This window comes from Coregonus clupeaformis, unplaced genomic scaffold, assembly GCF_020615455.1.
Source record: "Coregonus clupeaformis isolate EN_2021a unplaced genomic scaffold, ASM2061545v1 scaf0860, whole genome shotgun sequence".
In the NCBI taxonomy this organism is placed as follows: domain Eukaryota; kingdom Metazoa; phylum Chordata; class Actinopteri; order Salmoniformes; family Salmonidae; genus Coregonus; species Coregonus clupeaformis.
The window spans coordinates 126292-148794 of NW_025534314.1; the positions used below are offsets into that span (position 1 = coordinate 126292).

A 22503-nucleotide genomic window follows, 5' to 3' on the forward strand; every position below is an offset into this window, starting at 1 on the left:
GAGACAGCTACATTATCTTTTGGAGAGGACAGGTGGGTTAGAGACAGCTCCCATTATCTTGTGGAGAGGACAGGTGGGTTAGAGACAGCTCCATTATCTTGTGGAGAGGACAGGTGGGTTAGAGACAGCTCCATTATCTTGTGGAGAGGACAGGTGGGTTAGAGACAGCTCCATTATCTTGTGGAGAGGACAGGTGGGTTAGAGACAGCTCCATTATCTTGTGGAGAGGACAGGTGGGTTAGAGACAGCTCCATTATCTTGTGGAGAGGACAGGTGGGTTAGAGACAGCTCCATTATCTTGTGGAGAGGACAGGTGGGTTAGAGACAGCTCCATTATCTTGTGGAGAGGACAGGTGGGTTAGAGACAGCTCCATTATCTTGTGGAGAGGACAGGTGGGTTAGAGACAGCTCCATTATCTTGTGGAGAGGACAGGTGGGTTAGAGACAGCTCCATTATCTTGTGGAGAGGACAGGTGGGTTAGAGACAGCTCCATTATCTTGTGGAGAGGACAGGTGGGTTAGAGACAGCTCCATTATCTTGTGGAGAGGACAGGTGGGTTAGAGACAGCTCCATTATCTTGTGGAGAGGACAGGTGGGTTAGAGACAGCTCCATTATCTTGTGGAGAGGACAGGTGGGTTAGAGACAGCTCCATTATCTTGTGGAGAGGACAGGTGGGTTAGAGACAGCTCCATTATCTTGTGGAGAGGACAGGTGGGTTAGAGACAGCTCCATTATCTTGTGGAGAGGACAGGTGGGTTAGAGACAGCTCCATTATCTTGTGGAGAGGACAGGTGGGTTAGAGACAGCTCCATTATCTTGTGGAGAGGACAGGTGGGTTAGAGACAGCTCCATTATCTTGTGGAGAGGACAGGTGGGTTAGAGACAGCTCCATTATCTTGTGGAGAGGACAGGTGGGTTAGAGACAGCTCCATTATCTTGTGGAGAGGACCGGTGGGTCTAACCCTGAATAAAATTCCCAATCTGGCCATCTAATCTTCCCCAGCTTCCAATTGGCTCATTCATCCCAATTCCTCTCCCCTGTAACTATTCCCCAGGTCGTTGCTGTAAATGAGAACGTGTGCTTAGCTGGTAAATGAAGCTCTTACCTGCCATGCGGCCGATAATCCCAGAGGTTTTAATGAGGTCTCCTACTTGCATGTTCTCTGTAGCAATGATCCAACGCTTCCTCTTCCCTCCTGCCACCAGAGCTATTTCTGCAGATCTGTTACGAAACACCAGTAGATATATCACTGAGACAGCAGACGTCTTCTAGATTCACATAGAGAAAGACCAGTAGATATACATCTTTTTCCACATTTTGTTACGTTACAGCCTTAAATTGTCCCCCCCACCCCTCCATTAATCTACACACAATACCCCATAATGACAAAGCAAAAACAGGTCTAGAAATGTTTGCACATTTATTAAAAATACAAAAACTTTAATATCACATTTGTATAATTATTCAGACCATTTACTCAGTACTTTGTTGAAGTACCTTTGGCAGCGATTAAAGCTTAGAGTCTTCTTGGGTATGACGCTACAAGCTTGGCACACCTGTATTTGGGGAGTTTCTCCCATTCTTCTCTGCAGATCCTCTTAAGCTCTGTCAGGTTGGATTGGGAGCGTCGCTGGAAAGCTCTTTTTAGGTCTTTCCAGAGATGTTCGATCGCGTTCAAGTTCGAGCTCTGGCTGGGCCACTCAAGGACATTCAGAGAATTGTCCCAAAGCCACTCCTGTGTTGTCTTGGCTGTGTGCTTAGGGTCATTGTCCTGTTGGAAGGTGAACCTTCGCCCCAGTCTGAGGTCCTGATCGCTCTGGAGCAGGTTTTCATCAAGGATCTCTGTACTTTGCTCTGTATATCTTTCCCTCGATCCTGACTAGTCTCCCAATCCCTGCCGCTGAAAAACATCCCCACAGCATGATGCTGCCACCACCATGCCAGGTTTCCTCCAGACATAATGCTTGGCATTCAGGCCAAAGAGTTCAATCTTGGTTTTATCAGACCAGACAATCTTGTTTCTCATGGTCTGAGAGTCCTTTAGGTGCCTTTTGGCAAACTCCAAGCGGGCTGTCATGCCTTTTACTGAGGAGTATTTTTATTTTTTATGGATCCCCATTAGTTCCTGCCAATGCAGCAGCTACTCTTCCTGGGGTCTGGCAAAATTAAGGCAGTTATACAATTTTAAAAACATTATAATACATTCATAACAGATTTCACAATTATAATAATAATTAGTCATTTAGCAGACGCTCTTATCCAGAGCGACTTACAGGAGCAATTAGGGTTAAGTGCCTTGCTCAAGGGCACCGACAGATTTTTCACCTAGTCGGCTCGGGGATTAGAACCAGCGACCTTTCGGTTACTGGCACAACGCTCTTAACCACTAAGCTACCTGCCGCCCTCAGGCCCCTCCTCCAATACCACATATCTACAACACAAAATCCATGTGTACGTGTGTGTATAGTGCGTATGTTATCATGTGTGTGTATGCATGTGTCTATGTCTGTGTTGCTTCACAGTCCCCGCTGTTCCATAAGGTGTATTTTTATCTGTTTTTTAAATCTGATTCTACTGCTTGCATCAGTTACCTGATATGGAACAGAGTTCCATGTAGTCATGGCTCTATGTAGTACTGTGCACCTCCCCATAGTCTGTTCTGGACTTGGGGACTGTGAAGAGACCTCTGGTGGCATGTCTTGTGGGGTATGCATGGGTGTCTGAGCTGTGTGCTAGTAGTTCAAACAGACAGCTCGGTGCTTTCAACATGTCAATACCTCTCACAAATACAAGTAGTGATGAAGTCAATCTCTCCTCTACTTTGAGCCAGGAGAGATTGACATGCATATTATTAATGTTTGCTCTCTGTGTACATCCAAGGGCAAGCCATGCTGCCCGGTTCTGAGCAAATTGAAATTTTCCTAAGTCCCTCTTTGTGGCACCTGACCACAAGACTGAACAGTAGTCCAGGTGCGATAAAACTAGGGCCTGTAGGACCTGCCTTGTTGATAGTGCTGTTAAGAATGCATTGTAACGCTTTATTATGGACAGACTCCCCTACCCTGGACGACGCTGGGCCAATTGTGCGCCGCCCCATGGGTCTCCCGGTCGCGGCCGGCTACGACAGAGCCTGGATTCGAACCAGGATCTCCCGTGCCTTAGAGCACTGCGCCACTCGGGAGACATAGACACAGTGGCTTTACTCAAAGCCAGTGGCATGCCGTTAGTAAAGATTGAAAAAAGTAAGGTGCCTAGACAGCTGCCCTGGGGAATTCCTGATTCTACCTGGATTATGTTGGAAAGGCTTCAATTAAAGAACACCCACTGTGTTCTGTTAGACAGGTAACTTTATCCACAATATAGCAGGGGGTGTAAAGCCATAACACATACAGTGGGGGAAAAAAGTATTTAGTCAGCCACCAATTGTGCAAGTTCTCCCACTTAAAAAGATGAGAGAGGCCTGTAATTTTCATCATAGGTACATGTCAACTATGACAGACAAATTGAGAGAAAAAAATCCAGAAAATCACATTGTAGGATTTTTTATGAATTTATTTGCAAATTATGGTGGAAAAAAAGTATTTGGTCACCTACAAACAAGCAAGATTTCTGGCTCTCACAGACCTGTAACTTCTTCTTTAAGAGGCTCCTCTGTCCTCCACTCGTTACCTATATTAATGGCACCTGTTTGAACTTGTTATCAGTATAAAAGACACCTGTCCACAACCTCAAACAGTCACACTCCAAACTCCACTATGGCCAAGACCAAAGAGCTGTCAAAGGACACCAGAAACAAAATTGTAGACCTGCACCAGGCTGGGAAGACTGAATCTGCAATAGGTAAGCAGCTTGGTTTGAAGAAATCAACTGTGGGAGCAATTATTAGGAAATGGAAGACATACAAGACCACTGATAATCTCCCTCGATCTGGGGCTCCACGCAAGATCTCACCCCGTGGGGTCAAAATGATCACAAGAACGGTGAGCAAAAATCCCAGAACCACACGGGGGGACCTAGTGAATGACCTGCAGAGAGCTGGGACCAAAGTAACAAAGCCTACCATCAGTAACACACTACGCCGCCAGGACTCAAATCCTGCAGTGCAGAGAAGTGTCCCCCTGCTTAAGCCAGTACATGTCCAGGCCCGTCTGAAGTTTGCTAGAGTGCATTTGGATGATCCAGAAGAGGATTGGGAGAATGTCATATGGTCAGATGAAACCAAAATAGAACCTTTTGGTAAAAACTCAACTCGTCGTGTTTGGAGGACAAAGAATGCTGAGTTGCATCCAAAGAACACCATACCTACTGTGAAGCATGGGGGTGGAAACATCATGCTTTGGGGCTGTTTTTCTGCAAAGGGACCAGGACGACTGATCCGTGTAAAGCAGGGGTGTCAAACGTCCGGCCCGCGGGCTGGATCAGGCCCGCAAACGGGTTTAATCCGGCCCGCAAGATGATTTTGTAAAGTATAAAAATGAGCTGCAATTTTTCAATAAAAGAAACTGCTGTTCCAATTGTGTCCACTGTATGGCGCAATAGCAATTGTGTTAAGCAAGCAAACTGTTTATACCGGGGCAGAGCAAATAGGTCAAGCAAGTGCAGCCAGTCCGGATGAGCTACTTTGTTTTGCCCGCGATATTTATTACGGCTTCTACTTTTAACATTATGTGCTTTGGCACCCTCATTGCCCCAATATGTCTCTGTCAAAAAAGAGAAAAGTGGACGCAGAGTGCAGAGTGTTCCAAGAAAAAATTGTCATCCTTCTATTTATTCACGGAATTGAATGGGAAAGCTGTATGTTTGGTGTGTTCACAGCATGTTGCAGTGCTGAAAGAATATAACCTTCGTCGCCACTATGTGAGTCTTCATGCCGACAAATATGACAACTTTCAAGGACAGCGGAGAAGAGAGAAGGTGAATGAACTGTTGGTGGGTCTGAAGAAACAGCAGTCTGTGTTTACTCACAGCCGAGACATCAGTGACGCTGCAGTGAAAGCTAGCTACCTCATTGCTAATGAAATCGTAGTGGCTTCAAAACCATTTAGTGAGGGTGAATTTGTAAAAACATGCATGATGAAGGCAGCAGAGATTGTGTGCCCTGAAAAGCACCAGGCTTTTTGCAAATATCAGCCTGACAAGAAACACAGTTGCAGACAGGATTTCCGATCTTTCAGTGGATTTGGACAGCCAGTTGAAGCAAAAAGTAAAGTCATTTATTGCGTTTTGGTTGCAATTGATGAAAGCACGGACATTACAGATGTTGCACAACTGGCCATTTTCATCCGCGAGTTGATGACACATTGACCGTCACGGAGGAGTTCGTGGAGTTGGTGCCGATGACAGATACAACGACAGCAGCTGATATTTTCACTGCACTCGTCGGCGCGCTGGACAGGGTCGGAGTGGACTGGTCCCGCGCTGTCAGCCTGGCTACAGATGGTGCGCCCTCAATGATCGGGAAAAAAGCAGCTGGCTTGGACACATTTTATCAGAATCTCTTGCCAGGTTACCCCAACTTGACAGCCCTCGCTGCAAAACTGTTGTGCATGTTTGGAACCACATATCTTTGTGAGCAAGTTCTCTGTAATGAGCATAAATAAAACAAAGCTGCGCTCAAGGCTCACGCACAAGCACTTGAATCACATCCTGAAGTTGGCTGCCACTCAGGATGTGACGCCCTGATATTGATGCGCTGGTGAAAGCTAAAAGATGCCAGGTATCAGGAGTCAAATAAACTATGCAACCCCACTTAAAGTGCTGCATGAGACACCCTGATATAGTTCTGTGATATACTTCTGTGAATCACTGAGGCATTGTGTGTTTGTGTGTTGTTTGTCCTCAGAATTTCAAATAACTTGAGGTGTTTTATGATTAATAGTGATGTTGTCCTTTTGGACACACTGTCCTCAGGCTCCAGCTTTATGTTTATATGTTTTTATGTTGATGTGCTATTGTTTTTAATTGATTTTATTTTATTTGTATATTTAACCTATTCTTGACTCTGTGGTTCTTGCACTTGTTTGGGGAACAGGATTTCATTATTTGTATCTACATTTCTGCCTGAGAAATGACACCCTGATATAGTTCTGTGATCTGTGAAACAGTTATGTGAATCACTGAGGCATTGTGTGTTTGTGTGTTCTTTTTGTTTAGAATTTTCAAATAAACTTGAGGTGTTTTATGATTAATAGTGATGTTGTGCTTGTACTATTTTGGACACACTGTCCTCAGGCTCCAGCTTTATGTTGTATGTTGATCGTATTAAAACAAAGAAAACAATCTGAAGTTGTTGTTTTTAAGTTATATATACCATGATTTTACCGGTCCGGCCCACTTGGGAGGAGATTTTCCTCCATGTGGCCCCTGAGCTAAAATGAGTTTGACACCCCTGGTGTAAAGGAAAGAATGAATGGGGCCATGTATCGTGAGATTTTGAGTGAAAAACTCCTTCCATCAGCAAGGGCATTGAAGATGAAACATGGCTGGGTCTTTCAGCATGACAATGATCCCAAACACACCGCCCGGGCAACGAAGGAGTGGCTTCGTAAGAAGCATTTCAAGGTCCTGGAGTGGCCTAGCCAGTCTCCAGATCTCAACCCCATAGAAAATCTTTGGAGGGAGTTGAAAGTCCGTGTTGCCCAGCGACAGCCCCAAAACATCACTGCTCTAGAGGAGATCTGCATGGAGGAATGGGCCAAAATACCAGCAACAGTATGTGAAAACCTTGTGAAGACTTACAGAAAACGTTTGACCTGTGTCATTGCCAACAAAGGGTATATAACAAAGTATTGAGAAACTTTTGTTATTGACCAAATACTTATTTTCCACCATAATTTGCAAATAAATTCATTAAAAATCCTACAATGTGATTTTCTGGATTTCTTTCCCTCATTTTGTCTGTCATAGTTGACGTGTACCTATGATAAATTACAGGCCTCTCTCATCTTTTTAAGTGGGAGAACTTGCACAATTGGTGGCTGACTAAATACTTTTTTCCCCCACTGTACGTTTTTCCAGCAGCCGACACTGAAGTCTAACAAAACAGCCCCCACAACCTTTAATCATCAATTTCTCTCAGCCAATCATCAGTCATTTGTGTAAGTGCTGTAGTTGTTGAATGTAGGGGGATAAAATCTAATTTCATTAGTCACATTTGCCGAATACAACAGGTGTAAACCTTACAGTGAAATACTTACAAGCCCTTAACCAACAATGGAGTTTTAAGAAAAATAAAAGTGTTATGTAAAAAAATAGATAAGTAAAAAATAACAGTAGCGAGGCTATATACAGGGGGTACCGGTACAGAGTCAATGTGCGGGGGCACAGGTTAGTCGAGGTAATTGAGGTAATATGTACATGTAGGTAGAGTTATTAAAGTGACTATACATAGATAATAAGCAGCGAGTAGCAGCAGCGTAAAAAGAGGGGGTGGGGTGAACAATGCAAATAGTCCGGGTAGCAATTTGATTAGCTGTTCGGGAGTCTTATGGCTTGGGGGTAGAAGCTGTTCAGGAGTCTCTTGGACCTAGACTTGGCACTCCGGTACCGCTTGCCGTGCGGTAGCAGAGAGAACAGTCTATGACTAGGGTGGCTAGAGTCTTTGACAATTTTGAGGGCCTTCCTCTGACACCGCCTGGTATAGAGGTCCTGGATGGCAGGAAGCTTGGCCCCAGTGATGTACTGGGCCGTACGCACTACCCTCTGTAGTGCCTTGCGGTTGGAGGCCGAGCAGTTGCCATACCAGGCGGTGATGCAACCAGTCAGGATGATCTCGATGGTGCAGTTGTATAACTTTTTGAGGATTTGAGGACCCATGCCAAATCTTTTCAGTCTCCTAAGGGGGAATAGGCTTTGTCGTGCCCACTTCACGACTGTCTTGGTGTGTTTGGAACATGATAGTTTGTTGGTGATGTGGACACCAAGGAACTTGAAGGTCTCAACCTGCTCCACTACAGCCCCGTCGATGAGAATGGGGGCGTGCTCAGTCCTCCTTTTCCTGTAGTCCACAATCATCTCCTTTGTCTTGATCACGTTGAGGGAGAGGTTGTTATCCTGGCACCACATGGCCAGGTCTCTGACCTCCTCCCTATAGGCTGTCTCATCATTGTTGGTGATCAGGCCTACCACTGTTCTGTCGTCAGCAAACTTAATGATGGTGTTGGAGTCGTGCTTGGCCATGCAGTCATGGGTGAACAGGAAGTACAGGAAGGGACTGAGCACGCACCCCTAAGGGGCCCCCGTGTTGAGGATCAGAGTTGTTACCTACCCTTACCACCTGGGGGGGCGGCCCGTCAGGAAGTCCAGGATCCAGTTGCAGAGGGAGGTGTTTAATCCCAGGGTCCTTAGCTTAGTGATGAGCTTTGAGGGCACTATGGTGTTGAATGCTGAGCTGTAGTCAAAGAATAGCATTCTCACGTAGGTGTTCCTTTAGTCCAGGTGGGAAAGGGCAGTGTGGAGTGCAATAGAGATTGCGTTATCTGTGGATCTGTTGGGGCGGTATGCAAATTGGAGTGGGTCTAAGGTTTCTGGTATAATGGTGTTGATGTGAGCCATGACCAGCCTTTCAAAGCACTTCATGGTTACAAATGTGAGTGCTACGTGTTGGTAGTCATTTAGGCAGGTTACCCTAGTGTTCTTGGGCACAAGGACTATGGTGGTCTGCTTGAAACATGTTGGTATTACAGACTCAGACAGGGAGAGGTTGAAAATGTCAGTGAAGATACTTGCCAGTTGGTCAGCGCATGCTCTGAGTACACGTCCTGGTAATCTGTCTGGCCCTGCAGCCTTGTGAATGTTGACCTGTTTAAAGGTCTTACTCACATCGGCTACGGAGAGCGTGATCACACAGCCGTCCTGAACAGCTGATGCTCTCATGCATGCTTCAGTGTTGCTTCCCTCGAAGCGAGCATTGAAGTAATTTAACTCGTCTGGTAGGCTCGTGTCACTGGGAAGCTCGCGGATGTGCTTCCCTTTGTAGTCTGTAATAGTTTTCAAGCCCTGCCACATCCGACGAGCGTCAGAGCCGGTGTAGTACGATTCGATCTTAGTCCTGTATTGACGCTTTGCCTGTTTGATGGTTCGTCGGAGGGCATAGCGGGATTTCTTATAAGCGTCCGGGTTAGAGTCCCGCTCCTTGAAAGCGGAAGCTCTACTACCCTTTAGCTCAGTGCGGATGTTACCTTTAATCCATGGCTTCTGGTTGGGGTATGTACGTACAGTCACTGTGGGGACGACGTCATCGATGCACTTATTGATGAAGCCAGTGACTGATGTGGTGTACTCCTCAATGCCATCGGAAGAATCTCTGAACATATTCCAGTCTGTGCTAGCAAAACAGTCCTGTAGCTTAGCATCTGCATCATCTGACCACTTCTGTATTGAGCGAGTCACTGGTACTTCCTGCTTTAGTTTTAGCTTGTAAGCAGGAATCAGGAGGATAGAGTTATGGTCAGATTTGCCAAATGGAGGGCGAGGGAGAGCTTTGTATGCATCTCTGTGTGTGGAGTAAAGGTGGTCTAGAGTTTTTTTCCCTCTGGTTGCACATTTAACATGCTGGTAGAAATTAGGTAAAACGGATTTAAGTTTCCCTGCATTAAAGTCCCCGGCCACTAGGAGCGCTGCATCTGGATGAGCATTTTTTGTTTGCTTATGGCCTTATACAGCTCGTTGAGCCAGCATCAGTTTGTGGTGGTAAATAGACAGCTATGAAAAATAGATGAAAAATCTCTTGGTAAATAGTGTGGTCTACAGCTTATCATGAGATACCTCAGGCGAGCAATACCTTGAGACTTCCTTATAATTAGATTTTGTGCACCAGCTGTTATTTACAAATATACACAGACCGCACTCGCCGTCGGATCCTTACAAGGCACCCCGACCTACATCCCCGATATCTCCGTCTCTTTCTAATGCGAATGACAGGGATTTGGGCCTTGTCGGGTTTCTGAAGTAAATCCTTCGCGTCAGACTCGTTAAAGAAAAATCTTCGTCCTATACGAGGTGAGTAATCGCTGTCCTGATATCCAGAAGCTCTTTTTGGTCATAAGAGACGGTGGCAGAAACATTATGTAAAAAATAAGTTACAAATAACGCGAAAAAAACACACACAATTGGTTAGGAGCCGTAAAACGGCAGCCATCTCCTCCGGCACCCACCTTATCAACAGGGTAAGGTGGGGGGCCAACAACAGGGTAAGGTGGGGGGGGGCCAACAACAGGGTAAGGTGGGGGGCCAACAACAGGAGTAAGGTGGGGGGCCAACAACAGGGTAAGGTGGGGGGGCCAACAACAGGGGTAAGGTGGGGGGCAACAACAGGGTAAGGTGGGGGGCAACAACAGGGTAGGTGGGGGGCAACAACAGGGTAAGGTGGGGGCCAACAACAGGGTAAGGTGGGGGGCAACAACAGGGTAAGGTGGGGGCAACAACAGGGTAAGGTGGGGGCCAACAACAGGGTAAGGTGGGGGGCCAACAACAGGGTAAGGTGGGGGGCAACAACAGGGTAGTGGGGGGAACAACAGGGTAAAGTGGGGGGCAACAACAGGGTAAGGTGGGGGGGGCAACAACAGGGTAAGGTGGGGGGGCCAACAACAGGGTAAGGTGGGGGGCCAACAACAGGGTAAGGTGGGGGGCAACAACAGGGTAAGGTGGGGGGCAACAACAGGGGTAAGGTGAGGGGGCAACAACAGGGTAAGGTGGGGGGCAACAACAGAGGTAAGGTGGGGGGCAACAACAGGGTAAGGTGGGGGGCAACAACAGGGTAAGGTGGGGGGCAACAACAGGGTAAGGTGGGGGGCAACAACAGGGTAAGGTGGGGGGCAACAACAGGGTAAGGTGGGGGCAACAACAGGGTAAGGTGGGGGGGCAACAACAGGGTAAGGTGGGGGGGCAACAACAGGGTAAGGTGGGGGCAACAACAGGGTAAGGTGGGGGGCAACAACAGGGTAAGGTGGGGGGCAACAACAGGGTAAGGTAGGGCAACAACAGGGTAAGGTGGGGGGGGCAACAACAGGGTAAGGTGGGGGGCAACAACAGGGTAAGGTGGGGGCAACAACAGGGTAAGGTGGGAGGGCAACAACAGGGTAAGGTGGGGGGGCAACAACAGGGTAAGGTGGGGGGCAACAACAGGGTAAGGTGGGGGGCAACAACAGGGTAAGGTGGGAGGCAACAACAGGGTAAGGTGGGGGGGCAACAACAGGGTAAGGTGGGGGGCAACAGGGTAAGGTGGGGGGCAACAACAGGGTAAGGTGGGGGACAACAACAGGGTAGGTGGGGGGCAACAACAGGAGTAAGGTGGGGGGGCAACAACAGGGTAAGGTGGGGGGGCAACAACAGGGTAAGGTGGGGGGCAACAACAGGGTAAGGTGGGGGGACCAACAACAGGGTAAGGTGGGGGGCAACAACAGGGTAAGGTGGGGGGGCAACAACAGGGTAAGGTGGGGGGGCAACAACAGGGTAAGGTGGGGGGCCAACAACAGGGTAAGGTGGGGGGGCAACAACAGGGTAAGGTGGGGGGCAACAACAGGGTAATGGGGGGGGCAACAACAGGGTAAGGTGGGGGGCAACAACAGGGTAAGGTAGGGCAACAACAGGGTAAGGTAGGGGGGGGCAACAACAGGGTAAGGTGGGGGGCAACAACAGGGTAAGGTGGGGGGGCAACAACAGGGTAAGGTGGGGGCAACAACAGGGTAAGGTGGGGGGCAACAACAGGGTAAGGTGGGGGGGCATCAACAGGGTAAGGTGGGGGGGCAACAACAGGGTAAGGTGGGGGGCAACAACAGGGTAAGGTGGGGGGGGCAACAACAGGGTAAGGTGGGGGGGCAACAACAGGGTAGGTGGGGGCAACAACAGGGTAAGGTGGGGGGGCAACAACAGGGTAAGGTGGGGGGCAACAACAGGGTAAGGTGGGGGGGCAACAACAGGGTAAGGTGGGGGGCAACAACAGGGTAAGGTGGGGGGGGCAACAACAGGGTAAGGTGGGGGGCAACAACAGGGTAAGGTGAGCGGCAACAACAGGGTAAGGTGGGGGCAACAACAGGGTAAGGTGGGGGCAACAACAGGGTAAGGTGGGGGGGACAACAACAGGAGTAAGGTGGGGGGCAACAACAGGGTAAGGTGGGGGGCAACAACAGGGTAAGGTGGGGGGCAACAACAGGGTAAGGTGGGGGGGGCAACAACAGGGGTAAAGTGGGGGGGGCCAACAACAGGGTAAGGTGGGGGGGGCATCAACAGGGTAAGGTGGGGGGGGCAACAACAGGGTAAGGTGGGGAAGGCAACAACAGGGTAAGGTGGGGGCAACAACAGGAGTAAGGTGGGGGGCCAACAACAGGGTAAGGTGGGGGGGCAGCAACAGGGTAAGGTGGGGGGCCAACAACAGGGTAAGGTGGGGGGCCAACAACAGGGTAAGGTGGGGGGGCAACAACAGGGTAAGGTGGGGGGCAACAACAGGGTAAGGTGGGGGGCAACAACAGGGTAAGGTGGGGGGCAACAACAGGGTAAGGTGGGGGGGCAACAACAGGGTAAGGTGGGGGGCAACAACAGGGTAAGGTGGGGGGGCAACAACAGGGTAAGGTGGGGGGCAACAACAGGGTAAGGTGGGAGAACAACAGGAGGGGGGGGCAACAACAGGGTAAGGTGGGGGGGCAACAACAGGGTAAGGTGGGGGGCAACAACAGGGTAAGGTGGGGGGCAACAACAGGGTAAGTGGGGGGGCAACAACAGGGTAAGGTGGGGGCAACAACAGGGTAAGGTGGGGGGGCAACAACAGGGTAAGGTGGGGGGCAACAACAGGGTAAGGTGGGGGGCAACAACAGGGTAAGGTGGGGGGCAACAACAGGGTAAGGTGGGGGCAACAACAGGGGTAAGGTGGGGGGGCAACAACAGGGTAAGGTGGGGGGCAACAACAGGGTAAGGTGGGGGGGCAACAACAGGGTAAGGTGGGGGGCAACAACAGGGTAAGGTGGGGGGCAACAACAGGGTAAGGTGGGGGGGGCAACAACAGGGGTAAGGTGGGGGGGGCAACAACAGGGTAAGGTGGGGGAAGCAACAACAGGGGTAGATGGGGGGGGCAACAACAGGGTAAGGTGGGGGGCAACAACAGGGTAAGGTGGGGGGGCAACAACAGGGTAAGGTGGGGGGCAACAACAGGGTAAGGTGGGGGGGGCAACAACAGGGTAAGGTGGGGGGCAACAACAGGGTAAGGTGGGGGGGCAACAACAGGAGTAAGGTGGGGGGCAACAACAGGAGTAAGGTGGGGGGGCAACAACAGGGTAAGGTGGGGGCCAACAACAGGGTAAGGTGGGGGGGGCAACAACAGGGTAAGGTGGGGGGCATCAACAGGGTAAGGTGGGGGGGCAACAACAGGGTAAGGTGGGGGGCAACAACAGGGTAAGGTGGGGGGCAACAACAGGGTAAGGTGGGGGGGCAACAACAGGGTAAGGTGGGGGGCAACAACAGGGTAAGGTGGGGGGGCAACAACAGGGTAAGGTGGGGGGGCAACAACAGGGTAAGGTGGGGGGCAACAACAGGGTAAGGTGGGGGGCAACAACAGGGTAAGGTGGGGGGGGCAACAACAGGGTAAGGTGGGGGGGCAACAACAGGGTAAGGTGGGGGGCAACAACAGGGTAAGGTGGGGGGGCAACAACAGGGTAAGGTGGGGGGGCAACAACAGGGTAAGGTGGGGGGCAACAACAGGGTAAGGTGGGGGGCAACAACAGGGTAAGGTGGGGGGGGCATCAACAGGGTAAGGTGGGGGGCAACAACAGGGTAAGGTGGGGGGCAACAACAGGGTAAGGTGGGGGGGCAACAACAGGGTAAGGTGGGGGCAACAACAGGGTAAGGTGGGGGGCATCAACAGGGTAAGGTGGGGGGGCAACAACAGGGTAAGGTGGGGGGCAACAACAGGGTAAGGTGGGGGCAACAACAGGGTAAGGTGGGGGGCAACAACAGGGTAAGGTGGGGGGCAACAACAGGGTAAGGTGGGGGGGGCAACAACAGGGTAAGGTGGGGGGGGCAACAACAGGGTAAGGTGGGGGAGCAACAACAGGGTAAGGTGGGGGGCAACAACAGGGTAAGGTGGGGGGCAACAACAGGGTAAGGTGGGGGGCATCAACAGGGTAAGGTGGGGGCATCAACAGGGTAAGGTGGGGGGCAACAACAGGGTAAGGTGGGGGGGCAACAACAGGGTAAGGTGGGGGCAACAACAGGGTAAGGTGGGGGGGCAACAACAGGGTAAGGTGGGGGGCAACAACAGGGTAAGGTGGGGGGCAACAACAGGGTAAGGTGGGGGGGGCAACAACAGGGTAAGGTGGGAGACATCAACAGGGTAAGGTGGGGGGCAACAACAGGGTAAGGTGGGGGGGCATCAACAGGGTAAGGTGGGGGGCAACAACAGGGTAAGGTGGGGGGCATCAACAGGGTAAGGTGGGGGGCAACAACAGGGTAAGGTGGGGGGGCAACAACAGGGTAAGGTGGGGGGCAACAACAGGGTAAGGTGGGGGGGCAACAACAGGGTAAGGTGGGAGACATCAACAGGGTAAGGTGGGGGGGCAACAACAGGGTAAGGTGGGGGGCAGCAACAGGGTAAGGTGGGGGGGCAACAACAGGGTAAGGTGGGGGGGCAACAACAGGGTAAGGGGGGGGGCAACAACAGGGTAAGGTGGGGGGCAACAACAGGGTAAGGTGGGGGGCAACAACAGGGTAAGGTGGGGGGGCAACAACAGGGTAAGGTGGGGGCAACAACAGGGTAAGGTGGGGGGGCAACAACAGGGTAAGGTGGGGGGGGCAACAACAGGGTAAGGTGGGGGGGCAACAACAGGGTAAGGTGGGGGCAACAACAGGGTAAGGTGGGGGGGCAACAACAGGGTAAGGTGGGGGGGCATCAACAGGGTAAGGTGGGGGGGGCAACAACAGGGTAAGGTGGGGGGCATCAACAGGGTAAGGTGGGGGGCAACAACAGGGTAAGGTGGGGGGGCATCAACAGGGTAAGGTGGGGGGCAACAACAGGGTAAGGTGGGGGGCAACAACAGGGTAAGGTGGGGGGGCATCAACAGGGTAAGGTGGGGGGGGCAACAACAGGGTAAGGTGGGGGGGCATCAACAGGGTAAGGTGGGGGGCAACAACAGGGTAAGGTGGGGGGCAACAACAGGGGTAAGGTGGGGGGGGCAACAACAGGGTAAGGTGGGGGGCAACAACAGGGTAAGGTGGGGAGGGCATCAACAGGGTAAGGTGGGGGGCAACAACAGGGTAAGGTGGGGGGGCAACAACAGGGTAAGGTGGGGGGCAACAGGGTAAGGTGGGGAGCAACAACAGGGTAAGGTGGGGGGCAACAACAGGGTAAGGTGGGGGAACAACAGGGGTAGGTGGGGGGGCAACAACAGGGTAAGGTGGGGGGGCAACAACAGGGTAAGGTGGGGGGGCAACAACAGGGTAAGGTGGGGGGCAACAACAGGGTAAGGTGGGGGCAACAACAGGGTAAGGTGGGGGGCAACAACAGGGTAAGGTGGGGGGGCAACAACAGGGTAAGGTGGGGGGCAACAACAGGGTAAGGTGGGGGGCAACAACAGGGTAAGGTGGGGGGGCAACAACAGGGTAAGGTGGGGGGGGCATCAACAGGGTAAGGTGGGGGGCAACAACAGGGTAAGGTGGGGGGCAACAACAGGGTAAGGTGGGGGGGCAACAACAGGGTAAGGTGGGGGGGGCAACAACAGGGTAAGGTGGGGGGCAGCAACAGGGTAAGGTGGGGGGCAACAACAGGGTAAGGTGGGGGGCAACAACAGGGTAAGGTGGGGGGCAACAACAGGGTAAGGTGGGGGGCAACAACAGGGTAAGGTGGGGGGGCAACAACAGGGTAAGGTGGGGGCAACAACAGGGTAAGGTGGGGGGCAACAACAGGGTAAGGTGGGGGGCAACAACAGGGTAAGGTGGGGGGGCAACAACAGGTAAGGTGGGGGGCAACAACAGGGTAAGGTGGGTGGGGGGGCAACAACAGGTAAGGTGGGGGCAACAACAGGGTAAGGTGGGGGGCAACAACAGGGTAAGGTGGGGGGCAACAACAGGGTAAGGTGGGGGGCAACAACAGGGTAAGGTGGGGGCAACAACAGGGTAAGGTGGGGGGCAACAACAGGGTAAGGTGGGGGGCAACAACAGGGTAAGGTGGGGGGCAACAACAGGGTAAGGTGGGGGGCAACAACAGGGGTAAGGTGGGGGACAACAACAGGGTAAGGTGGGGGGGAACAACAGGGTAAGGTGGGGGGCAACAACAGGGTAAGGTGGGGGGCAACAACAGGGTAAGGTGGGGGGCAACAACAGGGTAAGGTGGGGGGGCAACAACAGGGTAAGGTGGGGGGCAACAACAGGGTAAGGTGGGGGCAACAACAGGGTAAGGTGGGGGGCAACAACAGGGGTAAGGTGGGGGGGCAACAACAGGGTAAGGTGGGGGGCAACAACAGGGTAGGTAAAGGGGCGGGGCAACAACAGGGGTAAGGTGGGGGGGCAACAACAGGGTAAGGTGGGGGGCAACAACAGGGTAAGGTGGGGGGCAACAACAGGGTAAGGTGGGGGGCAACAACAGGGTAAGGTGGGGGGCAACAACAGGGTAAGGTGGGGGGCAACAACAGGGTAAGGTGGGGGGGGGCAACAACAGGGTAAGGTGGGGGGCAACAACAGGGTAAGGTGGGGGGGCAACAACAGGGTAAGGTGGGGGGGCAACAACAGGGTAAGGTGGGGGGCAACAACAGGGTAAGGTGGGGGGCAACAACAGGGTAAGGTGGGGGGCAACAACAGGGTAAGGTGGGGGGCAACAACAGGGTAAGGTGGGGGGGGCAACAACAGGGTAAGGTGGGGGGGCAACAACAGGGTAAGGTGGGGGGCAACAACAGGGTAAGGTGGGGGGCAACAACAGGGTAAGGTGGGGGGGCAACAACAGGGTAAGGTGGGGGGCAACAACAGGGTAAGGTGGGGGGCAACAACAGGGTAAGGTGGGGGGCAACAACAGGGTAAGGTGGGGGGGCAACAACAGGGTAAGGTGGGGGCAACAACAGGGTAAGGTGGGGGGACAACAACAGGGTAAGGTGGGGGGGCAACAACAGGGTAAGGTGGGAGACATCAACAGGGTAAGGTGGGGGGCAACAACAGGGTAAGGTGGGGGGGCAACAACAGGGTAAGGTGGGGGGGCAACAACAGGGTAAGGTGGGGGGCAACAACAGGGTAAGGTGGGGGGCAACAACAGGGTAAGGTGGGGGGCAACAACAGGGTAAGGTGGGGGCAACAACAGGGTAAGGTGGGGGGGCAACAACAGGGTAAGGTGGGGGGCAACAACAGGGTAAGGTGGGGGGCAACAACAGGGTAGGTGGGGGGGCAACAACAGGGTAAGGTGGGGGACAACAACAGGGTAAGGTGGGGGCAACAACAGGGTAAGGTGGGGGCAACAACAGGGTAAGGTGGGGGGCAACAACAGGGTAAGGTGGGGGGGGCAACAACAGGGTAAGGTGGGGGGGCAACAACAGGGTAAGGTGGGGGGCAACAACAGGGTAAGGTGGGGGGGCAACAACAGGGTAAGGTGGGGGCAACAACAGGGTAAGGTGGGGGGGCAACAACAGGGTAAGGTGGGGGGCAACAACAGGGTAAGGTGGGGGGGCAACAACAGGGTAAGGTGGGGGGGCAACAACAGGGTAAGGTGGGGGGGCAACAACAGGGTAAGGTGGGGGGGCAACAACAGGGTAAGGTGGGGGGGCAACAACAGGGTAAGGTGGGGGGGGCAACAACAGGGTAAGGTGGGGGCAACAACAGGGTAAGGTGGGGGGCAACAACAGGGTAAGGTGGGGGGCAACAACAGGGTAAGGTGGGGGGCAACAACAGGGTAAGGTGGGGGGCAACAACAGGGTAAGGTGGGGGGCAACAACAGGGTAAGGTGGGGGGCAACAACAGGGTAAGGTGGGGGCAACAACAGGGTAAGGTGGGGGGGCAACAACAGGGTAAGGTGGGGGGCAACAACAGGGTAAGGTGGGGGGCAACAACAGGGTAAGGTGGGGGGCAACAACAGGGGTGAAGGTGGGGGGGCAACAACAGGGTAAGGTGGGGGCAACAACAGGGGTAAGGTGGGGGGCAACAACAGGGTAAGGTGGGGGGCAACAACAGGAGGGTAAGGTGGGGGGCAACAACAGGGTAAGGTGGGGGGCAACAACAGGGTAAGGTGGGGGCAACAACAGGGTAAGGTGGGGGGGACAACAGGAGGTGGGGGAATCAACAGGGTAAGGTGGGGGGCAACAACAGGGTAAGGTGGGGGGCAACAACAGGGTAAGGTGGGGGGGCAACAACAGGGTAAGGTGGGGGGACAACAACAGGGTAAGGTGGGGGACAACAACAGGGTAAGGTGGGGGGCAACAACAGGGTAAGGTGGGGGGCAACAACAGGGTAAGGTGGGGGGGCAACAACAGGGTAAGGTGGGGGGCAACAACAGGGTAAGGTGGGGGACAACAACAGGGTAAGGTGGGGGGCAACAACAACAGGGTAAGGTGGGGGGCAACAACAGGGTAAGGTGGGGGGCAACAACAGGGTAAGGTGGGGGGCAACAACAGGGTAAGGTGGGGGGCAACAACAGGGTAAGGTGGGGGGCAACAACAGGGTAAGGTGGGGGGGCAACAACAGGGTAAGGTGGGGGGGCAACAACAGGGTAAGGTGGGGGGACAACAACAGGGTAAGGTGGGGGGGCAACAACAGGGTAAGGTGGGGGGCAACAACAGGGTAAGGTGGGGGGCAACAACAGGGTAAGGTGGGGGGCAACAACAGGGTAAGGTGGGGGGGCAACAACAGGGTAAGGTGGGGGGCAACAACAGGGTAAGGTGGGGGGGCAACAACAGGGTAAGGTGGGGGGCCAACAACAGGGTAAGGTGGGGGGCAACAACAGGGTAAGGTGGGGGGGCAACAACAGGGTAAGGTGGGGGGGCAACAACAGGGTAAGGTGGGGGGCAACAACAGGGTAAGGTGGGGGGCAACAACAGGGTAAGGTGGGGGGGGCAACAACAGGGTAAGGTGGGGGGCAACAACAGGGTAAGGTGGGGGGCAACAACAGGGTAAGGTGGGGGGAACAACAACAGGGTAAGGTGGGGGCAACAACAGGGTAAGGTGGGGGGGCAACAACAGGGTAAGGTGGGGGGCAACAACAGGGTAAGGTGGGGGGGACAACAACAGGGTAAGGTGGGGGCAACAACAGGGTAAGGTGGGGGGGCAACAACAGGGTAAGGTGGGGGGCAACAACAGGGTAAGGTGGGGGCAACAACAGGGTAAGGTGGGGAGGCAACAACAGGGTAAGGTGGGGGGGCAACAACAGGGTAAGGTGGGGGGGCAACAACAGGGTAAGGTAGGGGGGACAACAACAGGGGTAAGGTGGGGGGCAACAACAGGGTAAGGTGGGGGGCAACAACAGGGTAAGGTGGGGGGGCAACAACAGGGTAAGGTGGGGGGCAACAACAGGGTAAGGTGGGGGGCCAACAACAGGGTAAGGTGGGGAGGCAACAACAGGGTAAGGTGGGGGCAACAACAGGGTAAGGTGGGGGGGCAACAACAGGGTAAGGTGGGGGGCAACAACAGGGTAAGGTGGGAGGCAACAACAGGGTAAGGTGGGGGGGCAACAACAGGGTAAGGTGGGGGACAACAACAGGGTAAGGTGGGGGCAACAACAGGGTAAGGTGGGGGGGCAACAACAGGGTAAGGTGGGGGGCAACAACAGGGTAAGGTGGGGGGCAACAACAGGGTAAGGTGGGGGGCAACAACAGGGTAAGGTGGGGGGCAACAACAGGGTAAGGTGGGGGCAACAACAGGGTAAGGTGGGGGGCAACAACAGGGTAAGGTGGGGGGCAACAACAGGGTAAGGTGGGGGGCAACAACAGGGTAAGGTGGGGGGGCAACAACAGGGTAAGGTGGGGGCAACAACAGGGTAAGGTGGGGGGGCAACAACAGGGTAAGGTGGGGGGCAACAACAGGGTAAGGTGGGGGGCAACAACAGGGTAAGGTGGGGGGCAACAACAGGGTAAGGTGGGGGGGCAACAACAGGGTAAGGTGGGGGGCAACAACAGGGTAAGGTGGAGGGGCAACAACAGGGTAAGGTGGGGGGACAACAACAGGGTAAGGTGGGGGGCAACAACAGGGTAAGGTGGGGGGCATCAACAGGGGTAAGGTGGGGGGGCAACAACAGGGTAAGGTGGGGGGGCAACAACAGGGTAAGGTGGGGGGCAACAACAGGGTAAGGTGGGGGGCCAACAACAGGGTAAGGTGGGGGGGCAACAACAGGGTAAGGTGGGAGGGCAACAACAGGGAAAGGTGGGGGGCAACAACAGGGTAAGGTGGGGGGGGCAACAACAGGGTAAGGTGGGGGCCAACAACAGGGTAAGGTGGGGGGGCAACAACAGGGTAAGGTGGGGGGGCAACAACAGGGTAAGGTGGGGGGGGGCAACAACAGGGTAAGGTGGGGGGGCAACAACAGGGTAAGGTGGGGGGGGGGGCAACAACAGGGTAAGGTGGGGGGGGCAACAACAGGGTAAGGTGGGGGGGCAACAACAGGGTAAGGTGGGGGGGGCAACAACAGGGTAAGGTGGGGGGGCAACAACAGGGTAAGGGGGGGGGCAACAACAGGGTAAGGTGGGGGGGCAACAACAGGGTAAGGTGGGAGGGGCAACAACAGGGTAAGGTGGGGGGCAACAACAGGGTAAGGTGGGGGCAACAACAGGGTAAGGTGGGGGGCAACAACAGGGTAAGGTGGGGGGGCAACAACAGGGTAAGGTGGGGGGGCAACAACAGGGTAAGGTGGGGGGCAACAACAGGGTAAGGTGGGGGGGGCAACAACAGGGTAAGGTGGGGGGCAACAACAGGGTAAGGTGGGAGGGGGCAACAACAGGGTAAGGTGGGGGGGCAACAACAGGGTAAGGTGGGGGGGGCAACAACAGGGTAAGGTGGGGGGGGCAACAACAGGGTAAGGTGGGGGGGGCAACAACAGGGTAAGGTGGGGGGCAACAACAGGGTAAGGTGGGGGGGGCAACAACAGGGTAAGGTGGGGGCAACAACAGGGTAAGGTGGGGGGGCAACAACAGGGTAAGGTGGGGGGCAACAACAGGGTAAGGTGGGGGGGCAACAACAGGGTAAGGTGGGGGGGCAACAACAGGGTAAGGTGGGGGGGCAACAACAGGGTAAGGTGGGGGGGGGGCAACAACAGGGTAAGGTGGGGGGCAACAACAGGGTAAGGTGGGGGGGCAACAACAGGGTAAGGTGGGGGGCAACAACAAGGTAAGGTGGGGGGGCAACAACAGGGTAAGGTGGGGGGCAACAACAGGGTAAGGTGGGGGGCAACAACAGGGTAAGGTGGGGGGGCAACAACAGGGTAAGGTGGGGGCAACAACAGGGTAAGGTGGGGGGCAACAACAGGGGTAAGGTGGGGGGCAACAACAGGGTAAGGTGGGGGGGCAACAACAGGGTAAGGTGGGGGGCAACAACAGGGTAAGGTGGGGGGCAACAACAGGGTAAGGTGGGGGGGCAACAACAGGGTAAGGTGGGGGGGCAACAACAGGGTAAGGTGGGGGGCAACAACAGGGTAAGGTGGGGGGCAACAACAGGGTAAGGTGGGGGGGGCAACAACAGGGTAAGGTGGGGGGGCAACAACAGGGTAAGGTGGGGGGGCAACAACAGGGTAAGGTGGGGGGGCAACAACAGGGTAAGGTGGGGGGGCAGCAACAGGGTAAGGTGGGAGGTGGGGGGGCAACAACAGGGTAAGGTTAAGAGTAATTCTCATACCTGCAGGGGTCATACCGGACCTCCACCACCCTCTCCTCGAAGGTCTGCTCCTCTCTGCCTGGTTCATAGCGGAGACGTTGGAAGTCAATCCAACGGTATCTCTGTTTATGGCCTCCTCCAATGCCATGCGTACGAACCCTCCCTATAGGTCAGTTGGGAAATATAGCTCAATCAATGATATGTCTGTCCCAGTCAGTCTCACTGTGTTAGGATCAGTCTGTCCCAGTCAGTCTCACTGTGTTAGGATCAGTCTGTCCCAGTCAGTCTCACTGTGTTAGGATCAGTCTGTCCCAGTCAGTCTCACTGTGTTAGGATCAGTCTGTCCCAGTCAGTCTCACTGTGTTAGGATCAGTCTGTCCCAGTCAGTCTCACTGTGTTAGGATCAGTCTGTCCCAGTCAGTCTCACTGTGTTAGGATCAGTCTGTCTGATGGTGTACTATGGGTAGAGATAAGGGGTTAGGGGTAGAGATAAGGGGTTAGGGGTAGAGAGTAGGGGTTAGGGGTAGAGAGTAGGGGTTAGGGGTAGAGAGTAGGGGTTAGGGGAAGAGGGGTTAGGGGTAGAGAGTAGGGGTTAGGGGTAGAGAGTAGGGTGGGGTAGAGAGTAGGGGTTAGGGGTAGAAGTAGGGGTTAGGGGTAGAAGTAGGGGTAGGGGAGAGTAGGGGTTAGGGGTAGAAGTAGGGGTTAGGGGTAGAGAAAGGGTTAGGGGGTAGAAGTAGGGGTTAG

The 22503-nt window shown here is 53.9% G+C and overlaps 1 protein-coding gene across 2 annotated transcripts in view; it reads right to left on the reverse strand.

Annotated features, from left to right (window-relative positions):
• Positions 1-22503, reverse strand: part of mrpl2 (mitochondrial ribosomal protein L2) — a 41772-nt gene that overhangs the window by 11748 nt on the left and 7521 nt on the right. For both annotated transcript variants that reach the window (XM_041871144.2, XM_041871145.2), the window contains 2 exons: positions 21781-21922; positions 1109-1224 (listed from right to left, as the gene is read on the reverse strand). In XM_041871144.2, the coding sequence (XP_041727078.1) occupies positions 1109-1224; positions 21781-21922 (258 nt within the window). The remainder of the gene's footprint in view (positions 1-1108; positions 1225-21780; positions 21923-22503) is intronic.